The sequence below is a fragment of the Rhinolophus ferrumequinum genome, chromosome 16 (genome assembly GCF_004115265.2).
Source record: "Rhinolophus ferrumequinum isolate MPI-CBG mRhiFer1 chromosome 16, mRhiFer1_v1.p, whole genome shotgun sequence".
Taxonomy (NCBI): Eukaryota; Metazoa; Chordata; class Mammalia; order Chiroptera; family Rhinolophidae; genus Rhinolophus; species Rhinolophus ferrumequinum.
The window spans coordinates 28,510,802-28,530,303 of record NC_046299.1 but is presented as its reverse complement, the minus strand read 5'-3'; the positions used below and the strand labels follow the sequence as shown (position 1 = coordinate 28,530,303).

The window sequence follows — 19,502 nt, the reverse complement described above, 5'->3', positions numbered from 1 at the left end:
GTGAGATACTGATAAAACAGTTCATGTGCTATAAAAAGAAAATAAACTGCTCCCTGAAAATTTCCCAATATGGTTTGGGGAATTTTTCTCTCTTTCCATGTTACTAGATAACATAATAAGTACATACATACAGTGATATATTTATAATACTTTTTATCACCATGTTGTTTATAATGGTAAAAAAATTATAAACATAACATTGACTACCAAAGAACCATGAAAATCAAATATTAAAAAACTAGTTTAAGAGTTGGGGAAATATGCACTATAGAGTAAGTCTTTTTTAAAACAGTAGAAAAAAAGTATGTGTTCTGATCCTAATTTTGTAAATATTGTGTGTATTTATAGAAAAAAACACGAATGCTGCAACAAAAATATTAGCAGAGATCATTTCTGGCATGGGATTATTGTTTATTTTAATTTTCTTCTTTATACTTCTCTAAATTTTCTATACTTTCAGTGAGCTCATGTTTCTTTGGAAATTAAAGGACAGAACTTATTTTTTACTAACAAATGTTTCTTTGGAAATTAGAGGACAGAACTCATTTTTTACTAACAAGAATTCTGTCAGATTTTTTTTTTTTTTTTTTTTTTTTTTTTGCTATGAGGTTCTTCAGTCCAGTCACTGTTTTATCTGAATATGGCTTAATTCGTGATTGAGACATATTGCTTTTTTTCTTTTTTAAAAAAATACTGACTTAGAAATAATATGCTTCCAGACACATTTGTTGCGAGATCGATTTGTTACTCTGAAAACCAATAACAGATAATGAGAAAGAGTCACCAATTAACCAACCTTTCTCCACATCCATTACTAGCCTGTTGAAAAGCAATTTTCAACTCTGCCTGAGATTTAAGCAAACTCTGAATCTTTTTTTTTTTTAATTTATTTTTAATTTATTGAGGTGACAATTGTTAGTATAATTACATAGATTTCAGGTGTGCAATTCTGTATCACATCATGAATCTTTTATAAAACAAAAAATCAACGTCCTTCCTCTCCTGTCTTACTTTATATATTTGGACTTGCACCACTCTGACTAGTAAATGTGCAGTTGATGAATCTAATGCTTAACTTAAAAGAATAAAGCCACTGACTACAAAATTAATTAAAAGTTTTTCCTACTTTCTTCCCTACGTATAATTTGAAGTGACTTTTCAAAAACAATATTGCAATATTTATTGGAATATATTTGAACAGCTCAAATGCTGAACCAGTTTGTCCCATCAGAAGATTGGGATTTTCTTCTGTGGATGAATTCTTCAGACATCATTTTGATATATATATATATATATATATATATATATATATATATATATATATTTAAATACTGTCATATGTACATTAGAAAAAGGTTAAAACAGAACTGTGCAATATTTAAATACTATTATTAGTTTATAAAATTATTTTTCCTCCAGTAGTATCATACTCCATTGTTCTCATCTTGGTTTTTTCACCTTTCATCATGAAAAATTTTCAGTGTCAGTACATATAAATTTACCTTACTTTGTATTTTTGCAAGAATTTTTGTTGGGTAAAATCCCAGAAGTGGCATTGCTCGGACAAAGGATATGCTATTTACATTTTTGTTCTGTCTTCCAAGAAAGTTTGTGCCCATTTCACCACCATTCACAGAAATTGACAATAAAAGATAATGTTTCAGAAACAGAGCTATGTGGCAAATCCTCCCAAAAGTTGTACCTTGTAAATAACTAAATAAATAAATTAGATGATAGATGATAGATACCATCAAAATATATATAGTATCAGGTGCGTACTAGACTTACCAGGGGATCACCTCATAAGTAAGTTATATAAATGTCTAACCACTATCTGTACCCCTGAAACTAATATAATATTGAATGTCAACTATAATTGAATAATTTTTTTTGATTTTTAAGTATGTAATAGGAGTACTATGCTCTATTTTTTGTTTAAGTCAGATTTCTGTAAGGTATAATACTGCCTAACTCACCAACCTCCTCTCTGCCTACCCAGAAACGAAAAGAGAGGGTGTGTGTGTAAGAGAGAGAAAGACAGACAGACTTGGCAGGAAATCAGGGGAATCTGTCTCCCCTGCAGAAGATCCCTCAAAACGCTGGGGGTAAATAGAGGATGCACTTCTGGAGTCAGTGCTGAATTTTAGTTCAAGCCCCATCGCAGTAGTAGGGTGTCTTTAGGCAAATGCTTAACATTTCTCACCTCTGTTTTGTCATCTGTAAAATGGGAATAATCACACTTGCTTTACAGGATTCTTTGTAAGAATTAAATTAGTTACTTGATGAAAAGAGCTAACAAATGGTGAGGAGCAAGAGCTAGGAGAGTAGCTACTGTTGAGACATTAGAACAAGATCCAGGTGACCACGCCAAGAGTATCTTGGACAATAAAGTGCTGAAAACTTTTACAGAAAAATGTGAGGAAATTACTAACATTCTAGTAAATATATATTATGCAATACTGCACCTTCCCCACCTCCATCTGCCATCTCCCCCTTCCGCCACCCACATTATATTATTGTTTATGTGTCTCCCTCCTAGAATGTTCTATATGAACAAGGCTCTTTTCTTGTTCACTAAATCCCAACATCAGTGCAGCTTGAAACAAAACCTGGTACATAATAGGCACTGAATGAATGAATGAAATAATTTCTCCTTAGCCTTTCTCAAAACCATTCAGCTAATAACCTGGCCTGCAGACACAGAGCACACCCAAGACAATTCAGGCTCGGATTGGGGTCATGCAGACTACTGGGCAAGCAGCCAGAATTTTCTGCTTCTCTCTCAGCTTCTGCCAGTTCCACGGCTGACCAGTCACAAGCTGAATTCTTGGGCAAGTCACGTAGCAACTTAACTCAAGCTTTAGTGGGGAGAGGGGGTTAGTAGATGAGGGTAAAGGGGATCAAATATATGGTGATGGAAGGAGAACTGACTCTGGGTGGTGAACACACAATGTGATAAATAGATGATGCATTAAGAATTGTACACCTGAAACCTATGTAACTTTACTAACAATTGTCACCCTAATAAACTTTAATTAAAAAAATAATAATAAGATGAGCAATGCCTACTTCTCATGACTCCCTAGCATTATGCAATTCATGTGAGCTTATTTGGTAAACTCTAGATTTTCATATGAGGCACAGCAAGATAGACCAAATGCTTTTATTTTATTTTTCATTTATTTATTTTTTGTATAGTAACTTTCTTTAGTAACTGTTGAAGTCTTTGACACATTTTTATTGGGTTTTTTAATCAAACACTTTAAGAAGTATTTTATGTAGTCTGGATGTAAGTTATTTATCAGAATACGCATTAATAATGTCTCCGAAGCTGTGACTTATCTACTCATGTTCTTAGAAATGTCTCTGGAAAAGTAGGATTTTAAAAATTATTATTTCAAAATCAAATTTATGTCTTTCGTTTTACATTTAGTGTTTTCTGCATCTTGACTAATAAATCATTGCCTATCCTAAGGTTACAAAGCTACTTTTCTTCAGTTTCTTCAAGAAGCATTATATTTTAGCTTTTATGCTTAGGACTATTATATATTTCAAATTAATTTTTGTGTACATGTAAGGTATGGATTGAGGTTCTTTTTTCCACCTACAGATAGTCAGTTTTTCTAACACTATGATCTATATATCACATTGTGTGTTCACCACCCAGAGTCCATTCTCTTTTTATCACCATATATTTGATCCCCTTTACCTTCATCTACCACTTTCCTCCCCTCCTACCCTCTGGTAACCACTAAACTATTGTCTGTGTCTATGAGTTTTTGGTTCTTCCTTTGTTTGTCTTGTTCTTTTGTTGTTTTCAGTTTTATGTACCACATGTCAGTGAAATCATATGGTTCTCGACCTTTTCTGTCTGACTTATTTTGTTTAGCATAATAATCTCAAGATCCATCCATGTTGTCGCAAATGGCTCTATTTCATCTTTTCTTATGGCAGAATAGTATTCCATTGTGTATATATACCACAACTTCTTTATCCATTCATCTATTGAAGGACACTTTGATTGTTTCCAAATGCTTTTAGTTTTGATAAGGACCAAAAACAAAAAGAGAAATAAATGGGAAGTGGATGGTTTTGCTGAGCTGTAGCCCAAGCCCGAACCTTTTCTGTGGGCTTGGACTTAAACTAGCATCTCTGAACAAGTGCGAACCCTGAGGGAGGGGACATAATTCTGGGAGAGGGAGTTTCCCAAAGGCACTGTACCCTAGGTCACTGGATGAAAAATTATTAAGGAAAAGTGCTCATCGAGTAGAGTGGCTTCTCTGGATATTTCTGGGCTGCACAATTTGTGGACAGGACCTGGGAAGGTCAGCTTATAGACAAGATCAGGGACTTTCTAATCACAAAGAATGAAGGGAGGGAGGGAGGAAGTGAGGGAAGTAGGGAGGGAGCAAGGAATGGAAGGAAGGAAGGAAAGAAGAAAGGAGGGAGGAAAAGAAGGAAGGAGGGAGGGAGGAAAGGAAGGAAGGAAGAAGGGAGGGAGGGAGGGAAGGAGGGAGGGAAGAAAGGAGGGAGGGAACAGAGGGAGGGAAGGAAAGAAGGAAGGAACGAAAGAAGGAAGGAAAGAAGGAGGGAGGGAGGGAGGGAGGGAGGGAGGGAGGGGGGCAGGAGAGAGGGAAGGAAGGAAGGAAGGAAGGAAGGAAGGAGAAGCCTCTGTGGGGATGGCAGGAGAGAATGCCTCTCAGAGCAACATCCCTGAAGGGATGACTTGGCCCGATTCCCCTCCCTCAAGGTGGGGTGATTGCTACATCCACCCTGAAACCCAAAACTCTAGGGTAAGATTTATTCACATATGTTATGATCCTCTCACTACCCGCGTCTGCCTTTTTTTCCTTCATGAGCCACACCTGTACTGTAGAGCTTTCTAGAAAATAAAGCTGCCTTCCTTGTTGTCTGTAGTGATGCTCCATCTCTCTAAAATATGCTTCAGCCATCAGGAATGGCTTGCAGTTTCCTAAATAAGCCATGGTCTCTTTTCCATTAGACCTTTCCATAGGGTTCCAGGAACGCGGCAGACTAAGCTTCCTTGGAAACTAACTCCCTCATGAGCACCTCAGGCCCCATTCCCCCATTGAGAATCACTGAGTGTGGTGCCCGAAGTTTTGAAGGGACTATAATTCCCATGTAAGTGATATAGAAATGAACAACAAGATTGAGGAGAGCTGCATTCCCCTTGTGGGAATTATTTAAGTCTCTGAGAAGTCTTGCAGTTAAAATAGAAAAAGAGAACTTGTTAAGCTTTGTTTAGCCTACTATGCCTCTAAATTATTAAGTAAGGAACTGTGTTTTGCACAAGTTCAGTGTAACATACTTTGGCAAATGCTAGTTTAAAGCATGGGAGCGTTCTCATGAACTTACAAAAAGGAAAAGGAGAGGACACTTCTAAGTTTCCGTGTGCTCCGTTCTAATGTAGTGTTTGAAGTGATGGTTCCAGGCTGACCAAGGAGGGGAACTGTCCACCCTCTAGCGTCAAATCCTTACCTTGTTTGAAGTGATGGTTCCAGGCTGACCAAGGAGGGGAACTGTCCACCCTCTAGCGTCAAATCCTTACCTTCGGCATTTAAAGAGTTCATTTTATAGCTCACTCCAAGTTAACAAGCACAGAAAGTTGATTTATCCTGACTAAAGTCACTTGAGATTCATCAAAACACCAGAATGTCGATGTGGCATTTCGTTGCTGCATAGACGACACGCTGGGTGATCAGGAACATGAGCTCTGGAGTCAAATAGACCCTGATTCAAACCCCAGCGCCCCAGCTTATTACTTATGTGACCCTACGTGAGCCTCGCAGAAAAATACTGTCTACCTCCTGAATTAATCCACATACAGCACTTAGTTCAGGAAGATCTCATTTGAGCAGGGAATCCGAACTTGAAGATACTGTGTGGTAAATATTTCCAGGCTGTGACAGTCCGTACAGGTACAGCCCTCCTCCACTGTAGAGTAACTATTCACTGAGGAGCATGGGGCTGAGAGCAAACGTTGACTGTAAATCAGGTGGATAATTTTATTCACCAGAAGTTTTCTAAAAAAAAAAAATTCACAAGAGAATCATTACAGTTTTCAGTGGGCCTTACGAACTTTGCTCCACAAATAACGAGGAAGGACCGTGGGTCATAGAGCTCCTAAGACTTGCATGCATTGTAGGGTTGCCCGTGTTGTAGAGAGGAAGGTGTTATAGCTGAGAGCTGGGGCAACGTGGCATGTGAGGGGGAAGGAGGAAATTACAAGGAAAGGGCAGCAAGAATGAAAGAAAGTGGGAAATACATTTTTCAGTTCCATTGAGATATAATTGACCTGCATCACTGTATAAGCTCAAAGTGTACAGCATAACGGTTTGACTTACGTGTATTGCGATATGATCACCACAATAAGTTCAGTTAGCCCCCCCCCCATTATCTCATGTAGATACAATAAAAAGGGAAAGCAAAAAATAAAAAGGAAATCTTTTCCTTGTAATGAGAATTCTTAAGATTTACGCTTTTAACAGCTTTTCTGTGTATCCTACAGCAGTGTTAACTGTAGTTATCACGTTGCATCACCTTACATTCCTAATATTTATTTGTCTTATAACTGGAAGTTTGAATATTTTGACCACCTTCCTCCAATTCCCTCTCCCTCCACTCCCTGCCTGTCATAACCACAAATCTGAGGGGTTTTTTCTGAGTTTGTTTTTTTAACAGCTGCGGAAGTGTGGAACTTGAAGGACAGAAAATTATGTCCCAGGAAGATTTCTGGGATGTTTCTTTGTGGTGCATGATAAAAATTCCCTGAGTAATCCTGCTTTAAGGAAACCTAAACTAAAGGTTTATATTATTTTTCAAGGTTCCAACATCGGATTTGTGTTTCCTTTGAGTGTGTTTTCATGCTTATACTGAGAAACATGGGGCCACTACATTTCTTAGGGTTATACTGACCAGGCTTCTTTTTCTTCTTTCATTCAAAATTTTTTTAGATCTCCTTTATTGCTATTTCCCGCCAGTCACTAGACTCTTCATTCATTGTAACAGCATGTGATTCGTATCTCAAGATATAGTATAGCTTATAGTATATCATCTTATGTTACGTTATTTACATATTTTATTACATTATCTCTTCTCTTACATATTAGACAAGCAGTTTTATATGATTTCAGAGTTACTTTCATTTCCTTCACAGGGTGCTATACTTTGAAATCGTGCCTTAGAGTTGGTTACTTCTGGGAAGACTTCCTTTATATAGCTAATTCCACTCTACATAAATTATCAGTATCCAGAAATTGCAGTCTGCTTCTGTCATCAGGCCACATTCTGACTCAACTTTCAGGAAATCCAGTCACTTTCTAAACTACTCAGAAATTGAAGAGTGAGGACATGTAGGCTGTATACATCTGACCACCGGCCTTATTTTTAATTATTTTCAAATATGAGCTTAGAGAGAACCAAATATAATTTGGTAGTCCGTGCTTTTTTGCTGCAGTCAATTTTTGGTAGCTTGGTCCAAAAGATGGATAAAAAATGGTTAGAATAAGTCACTGTACTCCTTACTCACCTGCTCACCTTTTAGAATCAAACAGAAATGAGAATTTGAATACCCTAGTTTTTATACAGAAGACGAACAGAAAGTTCAGACCGGGATATATTTAAAGCAAGTTCCGGTTTGCATCAATGCAGAGCAGGATAGCTCAAACTTTAAAGCTTTCTCCTCACCAGTTTTTTTAGATTGTCACCGAAAGCATTCCTCCAAAACGGGGGAGTACCTCACTTAAATAGCAAATACCACCAAGAACTTTTCCTGAGCTATGCTTCCAAGGGGGTGGGCTGCTTGCGAGAGGAGTGAGGGGAGAATTTCAGAGCTCAGACCATCAGCAGACATGTCCTGTTAACGCGGCAACCTGAGGACTAGGCGCACCGAGGGCAGAGCTGGTTCCCCGTTTTCTCTCCCACCTCCTTACTGGGTTGTTACTTCAAACAGACTGTGTGGCCTGAGTTTTGGATCAGAAGATAACGGTCACCACATTTACACAGGAAGGACTCAGGGAATGTAGACTACCCTCCAGAGAAGGTCCGTGATGAAAGGGAGGCTAGAGAGGATTGGGAGTTTCAGGGAGAAGGGAAGCTTTATTGATTTGTTTTTAAGGGTAAGGGAAACCGAATGTTTGTGCAGGCAAAGAAGAGCCAGTAGAAAGACAGGGTTTTGAAGGTGGAGATAACCACTGAGGCAAGCTGAATAAATAGACTTCGTAACAAACAAAGACGAGCCTTGGTGAGGAGGAAGCACTCACCATTCTCAGAGAAGGAGAGAATGGAAGACACAGAGGCATTTGAACTAGCGATGGAGTTCCTGACAATCGGGAATTATCACAGTGTCGTCAGTTAAGAAATGATTGAACAAATGTAAAGAAAATAAAAGTGGGTTTGGGAGGGTGAGAAGAATAGAAAAGCTATACTGCTGAGGTAAAGACGACAGTGAGTTATTTAGGGAAAAATAAATAAATTCATGTAAAGTTGAAGCTGCCCTTGGGGCCTCCCTGAAGTTAGACAACACAAACCACAAGGGTCCCATAACGAAGTAGCATAATTGTGCGTGTCATATTGTGACCCAGAAGCCAAGTATGGATGGTTGCGTTTGCCTAGGATTGCAGAGTGGGCAGTGCATGTGGTAGAAAGTCAAGGTGACTTGGGAGGGACTCCTGGGAGCTGGTGGGTGCTGTGTTAAAATTCTGACCATGTACCCAGGCCAAGGCCGAGGAACTGGAAGTCTACTGAGGACAGAGAAGGTTTAGGAGAAAAAGTAGAAGGGAAAAAGAGGTGAATTCAGGGATGATGAGTCTAATAACGCACAGACAGAGCACATTGGAATGATGATTCCAAAGTTTGCAGCAATAGAGATTAAAAAAAAAAAAAAAAACAGAGGCAAGAATATTGAGGTCAGAATGTTGAGGAAGTCTTCCTTATGGGCTTTGCTCTTGTCCAGTGTCCAGGCCAGACGACAGTCGGTGGTGAGGAGTACAGTGTCATCAGAAGACAGATGGGTTTTATTCTGTCAAAGGGTCAATAGGGGTGCTTTAAGAAACCAGGAATGTAAGAAATATTCTGGGAAAATAGAATGTGGTCTCCTCATGAAGCACCATGAGAAGCCTGAAGGAGGTATGGCCAGGGAGGGACTGCCGGGAAGGAAAAGCTGTGAACTGGATGGAGAGAGAGAACAGTTTGGCCCTCAGGGCATCATTTCCTGAAGAGGTTCCAAGCAACTCTAGTTACACAGAATAGCCTAGTAAATGTTATACAAAGTATGGCTCTAGAGAAACACTGGGTCCAGGCCACGTCAATGGATTTCTTTACTCCCAGACCCCTTAGAGCCTTTAATGGTATATTCCTGTGCCCCATGTATTTCCAGGAAGAGGATTTGTGACATGAATATGTGACATTTGCCCAACTTAGCTGGCCACAAAACTGATCATACTTTAGGAAATTATGTTCTAGGACACATTGTAGATTTTCAGTTTTTTGAATGAATGGATGGATCAATGTAGACGAATGAATGAATGACAGACGTAGGAAGTTAAGAGACAGATTGTGGAGGTAGTGGTCAAAATAAAGTGAATTTGTGCTAAGGGAATAATATTGAGTCTACAAATGCATTTGGTACTTCCATCTAATGCACTTGCCACTTGCCCACTACCATCTTCTTACTACCAGTTGTGGAGTATGGAATAAGATTTATTTATTGTATTTGTTTAGATACATCTCCTTGTTATCTATTCACTCCTGACTTTTATAGGTGGTTCTGTCCCTGAAACCCCCTAAATGGATCTCAGTGGAATCAGAGTTTTGAGGGTGGGATATTGGCAGAGTAGACCGTGAAGTTTTGAGACCGTGTGCAAAGAGTCCCCAGGTCTCCTACGTGTTTACACGCATGTACATATCCCTGCACTTGCCTCTTTCCCTAGAGCCTTCTTTCTTCTTCCGTTTCAGTCAGTGCACCACACACACCCTGATGGTCAGCTCTGGGGGATGAAGAAGTCAAACAGTACTTGACTTCTCTACCACTCTGCGAAGTGCCATAGTGAACTGGCTAGGGCATGGGGTGCTAGATCAATTCTGCTTCTGAAAATGGAAACTAAGCCTCCCCCCCACCACCTGCCCATCCCCCACCCAGAGGGCAGGAGGGAGCAGGCAAGGCAGATATCAGGTCTCCAGAACAAGAAAGATAGTATAGAACTATTCACCAAGCAGAAACTTTGCTTAACAAACCTGAAAGATTTTGAATGGCTCTCAAGTAAATATCTCTTATAAGACATACCAGCCTTGGTGTGACCACGATTTTTGTGGCTTTATTTCAGAACGCCAAGCAGGTTCCTCTATGGCCAATTCCAGTGCCCTCCCTTCAAGTTCAGCTGGGATCAGCAAGGAACTGATTGACCTGCAGCCCCTCATCCAGTTCCCAGAGGAAGTCGCCAGCATCCTGATGGAGCAGGAACAGAATATTTACCGAAGGGTCTTGCCGGTTGACTATCTTTGCTTCTTGACCCGGAACTTGGGCACTCCGGAATGCCAGCGGTCGCTTCCCTGCCTCAAAGCATCCATCTCAGCATCAATTCTTACCTCCCAGAACGGAGAGCACAATGCCCTTGAAGATCTTGTGATGAGATTTAATGAGGTAAGAAGCCGCGTTGAGATGTTTCTGTAACAGAATCGCTAGTAAGTGATTTTTGAGCGTATTTCTCCTTTTAGGCTTGTCTCTTACTAGTATCTCATCTACCTGTCTGTCTTGCTACTTCCATGATGGCTGCTTTCCTTCCAGGCAGAGCTAGACAACACTTTGTCATCCTCTCTCCCACTTCACTCCAACCAACCCTTAAGCCTAATTGATCCTGTCTCTACCCCGTATGACTACCAAGTCCATAGGCCTTCTCCTTTTAGACAACCCACCCCCCCTTTTTATCCCCTCCCTTGCCAAAATACTCTCCCTGGGCCCATTTTCAAATATTCTCCCCCTTGTTCCTAAAGGTGCTTTTAAGACCAGATGTCCCACTTTTGGTTTCTGACAAGATGCTCTCTGGCCATGGGGTCTGTCTTCCCCACCCCTCTTCCACTATCAGGCCTCCTCAGCAGACACTAGACACCAACACACGTGGGTCAGGACAGCAGCGAGGAGCATGGGATGAGGGCAATGAGTCCCCCACTCCTGCTCTCTGCATCCCATCGAGTCCCTGGCCCCAGAACGTCCCTCCCAGGCCGCTGAGACCTACCAGAAACCAGTTCTGAAGAGGGCAGCTGTGACTGGAGTCTGGGGACGCTTAAGAGGGAGGCACTCTGAGAGGTCCAGGGCCTCACTGGGAGGAAAAGGACCAATGGCTGACGTCGTGCGGCCCTGAAGGGAGGTGATGGACAGGAAGGGGAGGCGGGGTTCCGTGCAGTGCTAAGGTTGGGGTGCTGGGCTCTTAAGTTTACAGAACACTTTTCTTCCATAGTATGACCCAGAGTCTCCTGTTCTACATTTTATGTCTTTTAGATTTAATTTCTTTCTTTCTTTTTTTTTTTTGCCTTGACTATTGAAACACAAAATTTAAGTCTCTGTGTTTATTCGCTGGTGACTGGGGTACCTGCACAAATACAGTAGTGTCCTATTCCGGTCATCTGGTAAACTACCTGAATGCTGCCACTCTGGTCCCATATGAGTGTATCTCTGATGGACAGAGGACCGATCGCCTTGTTACTTAAACACTTTGTAACGATAGCAGCTCACCGTGCAGCCTCTATAGTCTGCCAGTCATGAGCCTGATGATAGATGTAAATGTCAGTGACCATGGCAAGGCACAGTGGATGCGGAACATGTTAGAGGCTGAGCTCAAGCAGGTCTGTGCCCAGACATGCCAGCACACCGTTCCTCAAAGGGAGATCCGTCATCCATAGGAATCGCTGATCTCTATCTAGCACTGCTGTGCTAATCATTTACAAGTACCATTTATGTGCACCGCACAACAACTCTGGGGGGAGAGGTATTGTCATTAGCCCCGCCTTACCAATGGGGAAACTGAGGCACGAGGAGATGAAGTCATTTGCCCAAGGTTGCACAGGTGGCAGGTGGCAATAGTGAGATTCAACCCATATAGTCAGGCCCCACAGCCTGGGCTTTGAACCACGTCAGTATTCTGCCTGCCACCTGTGTCAGGTTCCTGTGGCACCTGATGAAAACACAGATCCCTGGTCCTACCCCAACCGGAGTAAGACAGGCTCTCTGGGAGTCCACATGAGAGCTTGGGAACCACGCTGCCCCAAAGTTGGTTTTTAAAATAAATCTCCTGACATTCTTGATTTTCATTACTGATAAAACTGGGTGGGAAATGAAAGTTCCAGTGATCTGAATGATTTTATTAGTGGATTTTACTGTACTTCGTGAATGATTTTAAACTTTTGTATCTAGTCACTCTCACCTCCTTAGGACCTTACCCACTTCCTTCGTTGTTGTTCTTGTTGTTTTCGATTCCACCTGAACTTAAAAGTGATTTGTCTGAACTTTGAAAATCTCATTTTAAATTACTTTCAGAGGGAAACAACTTAGATTTCTTCCATTCACTACCCTAACCGTGGGAATCAAAGAGGAATTAGTGATTTCAGTAATTCAGAGTTAGTGACGATACGACCCACAGCTGGTTTGAGGCATGCTTTGGACTATCTCTGAAAATAGTTTAGCTAAGCAACTTCAGAACGTAAACAAGATTTCTGGGAAAACACTTAAACTACTTAAGAGAACAGTCTGTTTTCAAGTATTCTCAAGCATCTATTTTCATACAAATTAGGGGCATGCTGATTAAAAATCAATCGTATATAGTCGTTACAGGCAGATCACAAATGACCTCCACTAGGCAACACTGGGATAGCTGGATTATTGTTGCTTTGTATACCTTAGGGTAGAAAACCTGCATGACATTAAAAGAGGATTCTTAAATTCAGATTTTCACCTATATGGAATGGTCTTGCCTCCAAATTAGCATGGCTTTTCTTTCTGTAAAGAAAGGGAAGGAAATGAGCTAGCATTTATTTACTAGGTGCTCTGGACTGGATATTTTCATATTTTAAAACCCCATTTAATCCTTACAACATTGTGTAAGGCTGTTGTCAGTATTCCAGACTCACAGATAAAGACAGTGAAGCTTAAACAACAAAATAAATAATGGTAGTGTTGGATTATGATCCGTAGAACAAAATAAATATTCATGAGTCCGTACTGATATAAATAATTGAATAAATAAATCAATGGGAGGGGAGGGTAAGGTACAACTGTTACCTATAAAAGAGTGGCAATTAATAAATGTATGTAAAAGGAGTGAGGAAAATAGGAAATCATCATTAGGACACCCCAGGACTAAATTGTTACAAGCAAGAACCTTTGATGAATGCTAAAATTGTTGGACAAAAATGGGATGAGAAACAAGATATTTATGTAGTCTCAAAGTATCTCTCCACAAAATATTTGTTAGCTACAAAAGGAAAAATAGAGCAGTGGAGAAACCCTGTAGACACCACCTTACGTAAGTGTGTTCCAGTCAACATGACCAGACAAAACATATTGATGTGTATCTCCTGATGTGATACACTAAGAAGGCATGACATCATCTCTTTGGCGTTCCTGCCAAAAAAAGTAAAAGAAAAAAAAAGAGCATAAGTTAAACCAATCATGAGAAAAACCATCAGGCAACCCTAAATTGAGGGACATTTTACTATTCAAAAGTGTCAGGGTGGTGAAAGGAAAGATTGAGGAACCGTCAAAGACTCAAAGAGTCTTTGACAATTAAATGTAGTGTGGGTTCCTATTGGATCCTGGACTAGAAAAAGGATATTAACAGCAAAACTGGTGAAATGCTAATAAGGCAGGTAGTTTAATTGGTATTCATGTATCAATGTTAATTGATAATGGTACTATGGTTATGAAAGATGGTAACATTAGGAGAAGCTGGGTGAACTGTACACAGGAACTCTCGGTACTATTTTTGCAAATTTTCTGTAAAAATAAAATTACTTCAAAATAAAATTTAAAAAAATAGTGAAACTCAGAGAGGTTGAGTCACTTGCCCAAGGTCACACAGTGGCTGAGTGAATGTCAGAATCCAGATATCTGTCTTCGAAGTCTGTTCTCGCCCAACTGCCTTGCCTTTCTATTTATTAAATCACCATGTTCAAGTTTGTAGTAAAACCAGAATTGCTGATTTAGAATTTAATTAGACTTTGGTCTCCTTTCCCTCTCTCCTTCTTTTCTTTCTACTTCTTTTTTAAATCTCCAGTGCATCTGTCTTTTTCTACTCTTTCTGTGTCTATTTTTATCCAATTTTTTATTATCACTTATGAACTTATTCATTCATTCAAGACATTAATTGAGCACCTAGTATGTTATTAGCCTTCTCTTTTTTTCAAACATATTCTTTTAAATAAGAAATTATCAATATATGATGAAAGTTTACAACATGATAATCCCATACTTTGGTTCTGTCAAAATTGGATACACAAAATAAATACACTTTCTTCAGGGAAGGAAGATGTATATTCCTTGGAACACTGGAGAATCTGAAAGACAGGAGGAAGAATACAGAGGGTGCCAAAAAAATGTATACACATTTAAGAAAGGAAAAAAAAACTGTATTAAAATTGTAATACAATGAATGATGCTAGCATTCATTTGATTAACTCCATTTTTTGAGGGAACATCATAGTACACATTGCTACCGTAATTCAATTCAACTTCGAAAAGTAATACATAGATAGCATCTCTTAAAATGTGTACATTTTTTGGCACCCCCGGTATTAGCTTTATTGAAGGAGTGCTAGTCACTTAGGGGAGAAGTGAATGCATTTATTCCTGCATTGAAACATTCAGTTAACATATTGTCAGCATTTCTCCGAAGCAGGGCACCACGGTGGATCAGCAGTAAGGAAAGTAACAGTCTGCAGCTGCAGAACTACCAATCTTAAATTGTAGTCAGGCACGGGCACAAGTCACTACCAAAAAAGGCAGAAAGTACGTGCAGTGTGAGTGGTACAGACAGTGGGAGCTGAGGTATCTGGGTGGGTGATCAGAGCTCTCTTTGCTCAGCTCTGGAGAGTGGGACTGACTTGAAGGGTGGCTGTGATAGAGGGGGAACAAACATCACTGGGAGGAGAGGACATTCCAGACAAGAAGGCAACCACTTCTTGTCATGAGGAGGACTCACGGTCTAGGGAGGAAGCTTGCTCCTGATTGGCAGTAGAACTAGATCAAGAGCTAGAAGTTTTCCGAATTTTAATAACTCTTGACACAATGACTTACCTACAATGTGGGGAAAGGGAAGAAAATCCCTGATGCCTTTTGGGCAATGTTGCATAACGTTCCTTCTTAGGAAAATATGGTTAAAATGTAATGCAAAGTACAATCATGAAATAACTGAAAGGGTTTGGCTTACATTAAGGAACGCCAGGAGATAAGTCACTTAAAACCAGTTTAGACTGTGACTGGGAAGCAATGTCTGTCCCCATTCCCCCGTCTCCTGCCTGACATCAAGACTGGTGCACGCCAGAGTAATTTCTGAAAGGAGGCCGTCTTTTTATCCTTGCAAGTACACAGAAGCACGTGCAGGTCAGCCCTCAAGCTGGTGGCAGTCAAGGTCTGTGCTCGGGGTCGGTTGAGTCCTGCTTTGCTTGGTTGGGAGGCAAGTCTCCTGAACCCTTTGGATCTGGACACCTCTCCAGAGTCATGTTCCTGATCTAAAATTCCAAGAAGCCAGTGTTCTCTCTTTCTCCTTTCAAGTGGACCAGGCCTCACTTCCTGGCCACCCACGAAGTCTCTTGCTTTGACAGCCTCAAATCACATTGTTTTTTCTCCCCCTCATTTTCTTCCTCCATCCAGCCCCTACCTCTAGCCCACGTTCCTTTTGATCTTACTGTTTTTTTAATTCCTCTTAGAATAAATTCCAGAGCCATTTATCTTTTCTAGAGGAGACAGAGAGCCATTTTTGTAGATAATTTCATCAAAGAAATCATATACTTTAGCACATGTGGTTGAGAAGAGATGAAAGGCAGAGAGATTGAAAATCATCCTTTCTCCCTGTGCTTTCACATCTTTTTCTTGCAACGCTCTGTGGTAGAACATAGCTGGGTTATATATTCTGGAATCACAGTTCTGAGTCACTAGTTCTCAAACCTTATGACCCCTCAATATGGCCTCTGCTTCTGCCCTGTTGTTCACCCATTGATGACCTTTGGGATTGGAAGTCACCGTGGTCTGCATCTATAGCTGGTCCTCCGGATCTGTCAACAGAGTGAATTTTTGGCTCCATAACCTCCCACTGCCCACACCATTGCCGGACACTCTTGTGTACTAGATAGTTGATTTGTCTGGCTAGGGACTGGTTTTGGCTTCAAGAGTCTATTAACAGTTAGTAGTTCTTAGCAAGACCATTTATCTGGGCTCTTCTTTCGGACCAGCTGGTCCAAAGGCAAGTCATGAGCCCAAGAGTGAGCCCCGTTATCCTGAGATCCCAGAAGACTCCGGAGGGACTCTACCTGGCTCTTTGCCCCCGATGACTTTGCCCCACGCCCTTCTGTGTGGTCAACCTAAGCAGTCATCAAGCTGCTTCTCCAGCCACACAAACATGGGCAGCCCAAAGTGACACTCAGTTGTTGCTTGTTCCTTCCATCTGGTAGGTTTCACCAGATGTCAATTCAACAGTTTAAAGCCCTACTCCCCCACCCCCATAAAGAATGCCAAGGTGCAGCGTAACTCCCTGGAAAAGAATTGCATGAATAAAGAAACCATCTGGCCCGAAAAGGGCTGTTTGAGCCTTGGGTCCTTCCAGCAGAATCCCTTGTAGACTTCATAAGTGATGGTGATCTCTTTGGCACATCCCTACATCTAAAAGTCTGTCTGGTCATGTAGCCAAGGGAACAGCACAATTTCAGCACAATAAGGAAAAAGGATGATATATTGTCGGTCCTCATGTCCAAATGTGTTCCTTCACTGGAAATACTTTAGAAAAAGATATTGTTTTGCATTTCTACATTCAACCATGTTCGAAAAGTTTTCTGTCAAGGCTTATTCCCCACCACCTCCTTTTATGCAGACAATCAAGAAAATAATCTGTTCAAGGCTGCTATCCTAACTTTCTTCCTCATGTCTGAACACTCATGGAATACTTTGCTGATAAAGCCCCCTCAGGGTTAGGGAAATTTCAGCTCACTTTGGAAAACCAGATTTCTCCTTGGGAAAGCACATCTCCCCAGCGGCACACCTCTGAGAGCAGACATTGTATTCATTCCCCAGAGCGTTTCACTGCACATTCCTGGCTTAACAGAGCTCTTAGTCCAGAAATTTCTGGACTGAAAAAATGTAGTAGGTAATTAAACCGCAGAGACTGAGCTGTGTAAGGCAGTGGTCTAAGGGCAAGGTATTCATAGGGGGCTCATCTGCCCTCGAGCCGACTGACAGCAAATCATGCTTGATGGTGTTTGACAGTCAGCACTCACAGGATTCTCGTCACTCACAGAACCACTCAGAAAACGGCAGGGCTGGGATGAGGAGGGTACTCTCACATCATTCGGGGACAGCTCTGGAGTCAGCCTGCCTGGGTTCTCATCCACCATTCCCAGCTGCGTAACCTCAAGCCAACTATCTAATCCAGGGGTGTCCAAACTGCGGCCCGCAGTCCATCTTTAATTGGCCCGCAGCAAATTCCAAAAACATATTTAGTTTACTTAAATAAACCAGGTGAGGCAATACATACTTCACCTCGAGTGTGTGGCCCGGCTGTTTGTGTATTTTGCCGCACATGGCCCTTGGTGAAAAACGTTGAAAAAAGTTTGGACACCCCTGATCTAATCCCTCATCTTTAGATGGGATGATAATAGTACCTACCTCAAATGGTTTCTGTGAGTATTCAGAGCAATGACAGGTGTAAGGAACTCGGTGAGGATCCAAGACACGGTCATGGTTCAATGTGGGTTACAAAGAAAAAAAATCACTAAAATAACTGCATTTTCAGAATAATAATAATAGATCCCATTTAAAAAATATTATCCCTCCCCCAATTGACAGATGAGAAAACTGAGGCTCAGCGAGGCTAATTAAATGGTCTCTGATTTCAGAGCTAGGCTTCGAACCCAGGTGATCTGGTTTCCAGAGCCAGTGTTACTGACGTTATTGTATCAAAAGCTGAAGAAGCCTTTTTTCCTTCAACTTGGTTCTCTTACTATGAATAAAACCATTTCCTTCACTTCAATAGTCAAAATATTCTTTATGATTTCAACATGTATAACAATACGACCTCTTTCTTAACTTTAACTTATGTGCTCACTTCCTGACACTAACAGTGGGGAATCTCCTTTGAATTCAGAGGCTGTGGTCCTTGAAATGGGAAAAACAATGGCATAGCAAGGTGTTTGAGAATACCTTCCCAGAAGAGTATTAGGATAAGTTGTCATTTCCACAGGACCAGGCAGAAAGGGCATTTTAGGTCTTTGGCTTGTAAAGTTCCCTTCTTAACTTTGAGTTATTGAATGCCTGAGAATGTAGGATGTCAATAAAAACCTAATTTTACTGTAGTTTTTTATGTTCCTCTTTTGACCACACCATCTCTGCTATGTTTTCCCTCCTCTCTTTCTATTTTGCATGAAACCTACACCCTCAACAGTGATTCCTTTTGAAATTCAAAATCTTAAGTCCTACCTATACTTCTAGAAGAACCGGGAGGGAGGAGGGAGGGAGGAAAGCTGTGCTCAAAGTTGGGGCAGCAAGAGAAGGTGGTGGAGAAAGGTGCCAAGCACCTTTTCAATCAGGACCTTCACGTCTGTGCTTATGCTTTAAACATCTAATGTGATTTCCTTAAACAGTGGTTTCCACTGATCAGCCAAATAAGGGCAAGGGCATCGGGATATTTTTAAAATACATGTGCCTGGAGCCCACCCCGGGGAGTTTCTGGCTCCATGGATACAGGATGAGCACAGGGATCTGTATTTTTTTTTAAATCTACCCAGGGGCTCAGGCTGACAAGCTAGGAGTCATCCTTGATTTACTCTTTTCCCAAATCCCCAACATCCAAACCATCAACAAGTCCCATTTGCTTTACTTACAAAATACATTCTGAATTGGACCATTCCTTAGCATTTTTTTAAAGCTGTACAAGATAATTCTGATGTCACCAATGTTTAAGAATCACTGCTGTAGACTATCTGGACACTTGAGAATTCAAAGTGAAGAACAAAGCTGTGTCCCCATGGAGTCATCCATCAGTGCAGAACGGTCCAGAGTAAATTTAACTACATGTGGGGCTTATTTGCTTGCCTCCTTGCTTGGTTGCTTGCTTGCTTGCTTGCTTTCCTTCCTTTCTTTCTTTTATCTCTCTGTATTTTTAAAAAATTATTCTTGGGTCCTCATGCTGCAGTAGAAGCCTTCGTTTTGAAATCTTAAATATTCAGACTATTTTGTTACCATGACAGGATATTTTTATTTTCTTAGTTACCCTTCTTAGAGGTTA

At 40.8% G+C, this 19,502-nt stretch overlaps 1 protein-coding gene across 3 annotated transcripts in view; it reads left to right on the top strand.

The window, feature by feature from the left end:
* PLCE1 (phospholipase C epsilon 1) overlaps window positions 1–19,502 on the top strand; it is a 302,602-nt gene that overhangs the window by 165,146 nt on the left and 117,954 nt on the right. For all 3 annotated transcript variants that reach the window (XM_033130698.1, XM_033130697.1, XM_033130699.1), the window contains one exon: window positions 10,344–10,660. In XM_033130698.1, coding sequence (XP_032986589.1) covers window positions 10,344–10,660 — 317 coding nt within the window. The remainder of the gene's footprint in view (window positions 1–10,343; window positions 10,661–19,502) is intronic.